This window comes from Sturnira hondurensis, unplaced genomic scaffold (genome assembly GCF_014824575.4).
Source record: "Sturnira hondurensis isolate 20B ecotype Veracruz unplaced genomic scaffold, ASM1482457v3 Scaffold0020601, whole genome shotgun sequence".
Classification (NCBI taxonomy): Eukaryota; Metazoa; Chordata; class Mammalia; order Chiroptera; family Phyllostomidae; genus Sturnira; species Sturnira hondurensis.
This window is the reverse complement of record NW_028093232.1, coordinates 3515571-3522506: the sequence shown is the minus strand read 5'-3', so window position 1 is coordinate 3522506 and position 6936 is coordinate 3515571. Positions and strand designations below refer to the sequence as shown.

Below are 6936 nucleotides of genomic sequence, written 5' to 3'. Positions count from 1 at the left end.
CCGCTGCTACGCAACGTGGCGGAAGCTCGTCACCAAACCCGCCTCTTTGTTTTAACTCAGACCTAGACCAGAAGCTACGGGCGGCCAACGAAAAGGGAAGAAAGCTAGCCAGGCCTCCGCTACAGACCGGAAGTCTTTATGGTCCCAACGAGGACTATATAGCCGTTCGGGAGGGAGAACTCTATACTCCCCTGTGGGAACCTCAGGGGCGAATTCTGAGGCCGACTTCCCTGAAGTGCGAGACTTTGCTTTGGAGGGGCGCACGTGTCTTGTGTCCTGGGGCTGATGCGGCGTGGTACGAGATCGTCTCGAGTTGACTGGCCTGCAGTGTGACCTGCCACCTGCCAGGCCCCTCTCTGTTTTCCAGAGACGTGCTCAGCGTCCCAGAGCCTTCCGACCCTATGACTCATAGTCATGGGAGTGGATACTATGTCAACAAGGCAACCAGCGCTTGGGGAATGGGGCAATATCTGATCGCAAAGCTTTGATCTAGGGTGTCCAGTGGGTTGCCCATCTCTCTACTAGCCGTACTCCTGCCGTGTACGTCAGCTGTCTGATCGCTCATAGAATTCCCTGAAACACCTAAGGGGAGAGAAGGGAGCTTTCTGGGTTTGATTTCCTTAGAATGCAACGCCTTGGTTGGGGGTGGGCGGGAGAGAATCTGAGCTCCGAGGAAAGTCAAGGTGGAGCCTAAAGCGCTCTAGAGGAAAGTAAGGGATTAATTAATTAATTAAGCAGCGACGGCATCACAATTAAACGACCTCTTAGCCTGATCTGATATTAAGTAGTATTTGCTATGGATATTCACCAAACATGGTAATGCACATGTATGTGCATTTGTTTATGTGTATTTGTCTTATGCACAACATTACTGAGCTGGCTACCTTTTGTTGACCAGCAAGTTCCAAAGGGAAATAAAGGTTCAGGTCTCTTCAGTCATCTGGGGGTTGGGGGCTGAGATCAGTGAAATTACAACATTGGGAACAAATGCGTTTACAATTGTGACAGGGACTAATGCAAATGTTGCTCTCTACCCAAGGTCCCATTTCTTCCAAGGGGCCGAGTCGGCCTATTGTCTGTGATGTGAATGCCACTTTTGGAGACCCTGACCAATCTAGATAGTGTGTTAATGATGAAGGACCCCAAACCAGGAATAAGGATGAGGGTTAAAGCAGTGGGAGAAGAGTAAACTGCTTGCCGCATGCTATGCACTGCTTTTAATTTCCATTTGCTTGTCTGCAAAATTATATATTTAAGAATTGTCAGGAAAGAAGTGAAGCGCTGTGTCAGGTTTCAAACTTTTTTTGTCTGCCGGATTCCAAAACCCTTGGTCCTTTCTCCACTGTGTCACGCCTAGGAGAGAGACAAAATATTAGATCCTAATCAGGGGTGGGAAATTCATTTTCACGGGGGGCCACATCAGCCTCACGGTTGCCCTCAAAGGGCTGAAATAATTTTAGGACTGTATAAATGTAACTAGTACTTAACTGTTAAGGAGTTGAAATTACATTCAGCCCTTTGAAGGTAACCGCAAGGCTGATGTGGTCCCCGGTGAAAATGAGTTTGACACCCCTGTCCTAAGTGCATTCTCCCTGTCAAGTAAAGGAAAATTGGAACCCCAGGCGTCCCCTGGTGGTCTATCTTTCTCATTGCTAAACCCATCAGTTCTCAGCCTCCTTAAATACCTGGAATACTCCTCCTTCGCGGCGCGTGAATCTCGGGTCCCGATTGGCTGGGTGGGGCCAGAGGCGGGACACCCTGACTCGGTGCTGATTGGTAGGAGAAGGCTAAAGGAAACTTCCGGGAATGTTCGCACTCCGTCGTTCCAGTGAGCTGCATCCGGCGGCAGTGGGGCATGTAGCTCCCCCTGCGGGTAGTTCGGCAGCATACACCGTCCTGCCGTCTGNGGGGGGGGGGGGGGGGGGGGGGGGGGGGGGGGGGGGGGGGGGGGGATGGACCGAGTCTCGGCGGCTCCGTATGAGGGTTCGGGAAGGTTTGGAGACTAAGATTCTATTCCCTGGCTCTGCACCGGGTTCCCTACCCACCTCTCCGTCGGCTCCCCCAACTCGTGGCTTGAGACTGAAAGAGCATCTCGGGAAGGGGCATTCCAGCCCCGAAGCAGCCTATCCAGAGATACCCAAATTCTGATCTTGAAGTTGGAGGCCCCCAGGGAAGTTCGTTTCTAACCTTTTAGAAGAGTTAGAGGGTTTGAGGCTGCCTGACCCCAGCCGATTGTGGTAGGTAGACCTTGGAAAGTGGAGCATGGGGGCGAACGCTCCAAGCATTGATCCTTCATTCTCTTTTCCCCTTTCTAGTGGGGTGCTGAAGCTGAGGCAGCATGACGACGGAGACCTTCGTGAAGGATATCAAGCCCGGGCTCAAGAATCTGAACCTCATCTTCATTGTGCTGGAGACAGGTGGCTATGCTGGGGCAGTGGGCCCTCTGGGGGTGTGGGATTCTCAGGGTTGGGGGGCTGATGGGGAAAAAACATCACTTCCGTTTTTAACTTGCTCCCTGGGTGGCAGGACGCACCCTAAGACATGGCTCATGCCCAGTTGCTCTCCTAGACCCCAGCCCAGATAGTTGCAGTGAGATGTAGGGTCTCACCAGATCACCCCAGCCTACCCTAGAGATTTGGCTTTATCCTGTTTGTACAACTTTTCCCTCACCCCATCAAATATATCTAGATCTCACCCTTCTGACCATTCCTCTGGCCGTTTATCTATTCCCACCAGGCCGAGTGACCAAGACAAAGGATGGCCACGAGGTTCGGACCTGCAAAGTGGCAGACAAAACAGGCAGCATCAATATCTCTGTCTGGGATGACGTGGGCAACCTGATCCAACCTGGGGACATTATCCGGCTTACCAAAGGGTAAGCCAGCTGGTGACCCTTGGTTGTCCAAGAGCAGTAACAGTCAAAGGGGTGGGTTATAGCCCCAGGAACTCTTCTGAGTCCTGCTTTTTGTGCCCCCACAGGTACGCTTCAGTTTTCAAAGGCTGTCTGACACTGTACACTGGCCGTGGGGGTGATCTTCAGAAGATTGGAGAGTAAGTGCTGGCTTGGGGATTGGGATGTTAGAAGCAGCATGCCAAGAGAGTAAGTTCAAGGTTTGTAAGAAAAGAGGCAGCATAAAGGTATGCAGTCCATGTTCTATATCTGGACCTTTCTGAGGCCTCCAGCAGTGGTCCAAAGGATGGGTCTGAGGCTGTGGCCACCTTCTCCCCTTGCAGATTCTGTATGGTTTACTCCGAGGTTCCTAATTTCAGTGAGCCAAATCCAGAGTACAATGCCCAGCAGGCACCCAACAAAACGGTGAGTCCCACAGCCGTGATGTGGGGGAGGGCAGGTCCGGTCAAGAAGCGTGGTAGGAAGCAAGGTCTGAGTGTAATTTGTGCCTTCAGGTGCAGAACGACAGCAGCTCCACTGCTCCCCAGCCTGCCACTGGACCCCCGGCTGCGTCTCCAGGTAAACCTGCTCCCTTCCATCCACTGGACCACCTAGCTCCCCTCCTCTCCCCAGCCTGGAGAGATGCACAGCCCTCACTGACTTTCCAAATGTCTCTTCTCTCAATGTATACCCTTCCACCCAGATCTTCTCCCAGTTCTTTTGCCAGATTTGGGGACCTGTTTCCAACACTGACGGAGTCCTGGCACCCTTTTGTCACTACCACTCAAAGGCAAAAATGAGAACAGTTTTCCCCCAAAGATTGTACTCCTTCATTGTAGCTTGTTTCTGTCTGCTTCTTCTCTGGCAGACCTTGCCCTTTCCTTTGTTACCCATTATACAGCATTACTTCCATGACTCCACACAGAGCCTACACCACACAGCTTTTGAGCACTAAATAGTCCCCTTTGGGGATCACCACTCTTCTTGAAACTAAAGGCCCCACTCCTAGGCCTTGGAATTGCAGTTCTTCCATGTCATGCACTTCAAGCCCCTGCTTTTTGTTCTCTTGAAAAATTGACCCCTTCCTGCAGATCATCAGCTTTTAATTAGAATTGCTCACCAACACCACCTCCCGTGTCTGGGGGGGGCTTCTCCTCAGGAAACTGGTTTTTACTGCTCTTTTTGCCCTCTGGGTCATCTCTCAGCTGACCCTACTGCTCCCTGAGTGTTTGGCTCTCTTCTGCCTCAGAGCCGGGCGTGAGGTTTCTCCCCATGACACTAGTCTTCAGGCTGTCTCTGCCCTTCCTCAGTTTGTGTCCATATCCCCAGTTACCACGGTTTCAGAATTGTTTGGTTTTTTGGCGGGGTGGGGAACACCATGAAATAGCGACATTTAATTCTACCACAAAAATTAGCATCCATGTTTTCAACTGGAAATACAACTATTACACATTTTCAGGTCTCCATAAAAATATTTTAATTAGGTATATCTAAGCCTATTTGTCCCGATATTCGTTTGCCAGGTGTTTATTCACTTTGTCTTCTGCCAGTAGATACAAAAAGCTTACCAAAAAAACATGTCTGGTATCAACAGTGACCTTCTATATGCTCTCCATTTTCCTGTGAATCAAGGAAAGGGTGTTATTCTTCAGTTCTGATGGAGCAGGGGTCAACAGGAATGTGGTCGGAGAAGCACTAGCCTATGACTTCTACCCTGTTTAGGGTTCATAGTGCCCTATGCATGGGAGAGATAGGCAAGCTGCCTTCATATAACAAAGTTTGTTTGTTTTTTTAATTTTTAGAGATAGAAAGAGGAGAAAAAGAGGGAGAGAAACATCAATGTGTGGTTGCCTTTCACATACCCCCCCCCCGGGGACCTGGCCCGCAACCCAGGCATGTGCCCTGACTGGGAATTGAACCTGTGACTCCCCCGGCCTGCCCCCGGCCTGCCCCCGGCCTGTGGGCAAGTGCTCAATCCGCTGAGCCACACCAGCCAGGGCCATTTAACAAGCTTTTATAGATTAAATCACCGTACCTGCCTCTAGGAGTTTGTCGTATATGAAGGAGATGGTCACACAGATGATGATTATAACACACTGTAAGTGCAAGGATACATAATAGTGATGTGCGCAGTTATGGGGAAGTCATTCCACACATCTGGCTTCCGTCGCACATTTAAAATACACACACTGCCCTGGCTGGCATAGCTCAGTGGATTGAGTGTGGGCCTGCGAACCAAAGAATTGCAGTTCGATTCCCAGTCAGGGCACATGCCTGGGTTGCAGGCCAGTTCCCGGCAGGGGGCCCATGAGAGGCAACCATACATTGATATTTCTCTCCCTCTCTCCTTCCCTTCTCCTCTAAAGATAAATAAAATCTTTTTAAAAATAAAATAAAATACACACACAATGATACTTATTATTGATATTTGGGGTGGGGTGGGGTAAGAGTATATGTAATTATTTTGCTTATTCTTATCCATACTTTCCAAAGTGAACATGTATCATTGTGGTACACTCCATACCTTTTTTTTTTAAACAAGAGAAAGTATATTTAGAAAGTTACAGAGGTAGTAAAAGTGATCTGTAGAACAAATGGGCTAAGGAAACAAGTTGCAGAGGCAAAAGAAGGGCCATGTGGCTAATGAAAGTACGCCAGAAAAGAAGATCTAAGTAGATGTGCTCTAGGGAGAGAGAGAAAGCATGCTTTCTAATTTTTTAATTTTTTTAGAAATTTATTTATTTTTTTGGCCCTGCCTGGTGTGGCTCAGTGGGTTGAGCACTGGCCTGTGAACCAAAAAGGTCGCCAGTTTGATTGCCAGTCAGGGCACATGCCTGGGTTATGGGCCAGGTCTCCAGTAGGAGGCGCGCGAGAGGCCACGGATCACACATAGATGTTCTCCCTCTCCTCCTCTCTTTCTAAAAATAAATAAATAAGATCTTTAAATTTAAAGAAAAAAGATCCTTCTTATAACACAGACACTTCAAGCCCTTCCCCTTCCCATGCCTATCAAGTTTTACAGTCACTTTTGGTAAATCGGCATTTTGTCAGAGGTCTTTGAGCCTAGAACTAAACAGCTAGCTCTAGGTCTGACTCCCAATGATGCAGAGATGAAGAAAAGAAGAATACTGAACTGCAGTTCGTATAGCAACTTACAGAATGACCGGGCCTTCCCTGGGTCCCCGGGCACACTCCCCGCACTGTTCAAGTTTGGCCCAGTCGGCATCAGTGTGCAGCTGTGCTTGACTGAAGACCCCTACTCCCTGGGTCTGGGAGGCGGCCCTGGGGATGGACCCCTCTCCTACCTTAGTTCTCTAATTCCTGTGTTTCTTCCCCTTTCCCCACTCCTAGCCTCTGAGAGCCAGAACGGGAATGGACTGACTGCCACACCTGGTCCTGGTGGTGGCCCACACGCCCCTCACACTCCTCCCCACCCCCCCAGCACCCGAATTACCCGAAGCCAGCCCAACCACACAGCTGCTGGCCCTCCTGGCTCTTCCAACAACCCTGTCAGTAACGGCAAAGAAACCCGGAGGAGCAGCAAGAGATAGCAAGACATTCTTCCTCAAGTCCCACCACTTGACCACAACCCAAGTGTCTGCTAAAGAACACAGCCTTCTACTGGGCTGCTGGTTTGCGGGTGGGAAGAGGTAGGTAGCAGTATTTTAGCCACTAAACTTCACTGAAGGATGGTGAGAAGTGGCCTTATCCACCCTAAGCCCATACTTTTCCCCTTGTCCAGCTGAAGCTGCCTGTGCCCTGGAATTCGGGGCCCTCTGCCTACCTTTCTTCCTCTTTAGAAGCAACAGTTACGATCTCTTTCTTCTTCGTGTGTGACGTAGAAGTTTAATTGAATTCCTTCTTCTCAATAAATGTTACCACTCTGTGCTGGACTCCTTTGCTTTTTGTGGGAAAAATTAAGAGGATAGCAGCTGGGCATTTGGGAAAGTGGTGTGTCCCTGGGAGGTGGCGAGGAGACTGGTCACCAGTAAGGAGGCTTAGGGAAAACAGGCCTGCCCCTTTAAGGTAGTGTCCCTCCCCTGCCC

General features: G+C 49.8%; 1 protein-coding gene across 4 annotated transcripts; it reads left to right on the top strand.

The window, feature by feature from the left end:
* The first annotated feature begins 167 nt into the window (after nucleotides 1-167).
* On the top strand, nucleotides 168-6776 carry NABP2 (nucleic acid binding protein 2). Of its 4 annotated transcripts, none has more exons than XM_037030232.1 (7): nucleotides 168-295; nucleotides 2316-2417; nucleotides 2737-2875; nucleotides 2980-3051; nucleotides 3235-3316; nucleotides 3406-3469; nucleotides 6242-6776. In XM_037030232.1, exons 2-7 carry the CDS (start codon nucleotides 2339-2341, stop codon nucleotides 6439-6441), a joined length of 636 nt encoding a protein of 211 aa, XP_036886127.1. In that variant the 5' UTR covers nucleotides 168-295; nucleotides 2316-2338; the 3' UTR covers nucleotides 6442-6776. The 4 variants fall into 4 exon arrangements, with proteins under 4 accessions (XP_036886127.1, XP_036886126.1, XP_036886125.1 ...); XM_037030231.1 differs by lacking the exon at nucleotides 168-295 and adding an exon at nucleotides 1820-1906 and having other exon boundaries at nucleotides 2311-2417; XM_037030230.1 differs by lacking the exon at nucleotides 168-295 and adding an exon at nucleotides 1923-2170.
* The last annotated feature ends 160 nt before the right edge of the window (nucleotides 6777-6936 follow it).

What these genes read in the sequence shown, in the direction of transcription:
- NABP2 (XM_037030232.1), top strand. Translation starts at nt 2,339, where the DNA reads ATGACGACGGAGACCTTCGTGAAGGATATCAAGCCCGGGCTCAAGAAT. An exon ending in CTTCATTGTGCTGGAGACAG is followed by an intron (nt 2,418 to 2,736) that starts GTGGCTATGCTG and finishes TATTCCCACCAG; the next exon opens with GCCGAGTGACCAAGACAAAG. An exon ending in GATCTTCAGAAGATTGGAGA is followed by an intron (nt 3,052 to 3,234) that starts GTAAGTGCTGGC and finishes CTCCCCTTGCAG; the next exon opens with ATTCTGTATGGTTTACTCCG.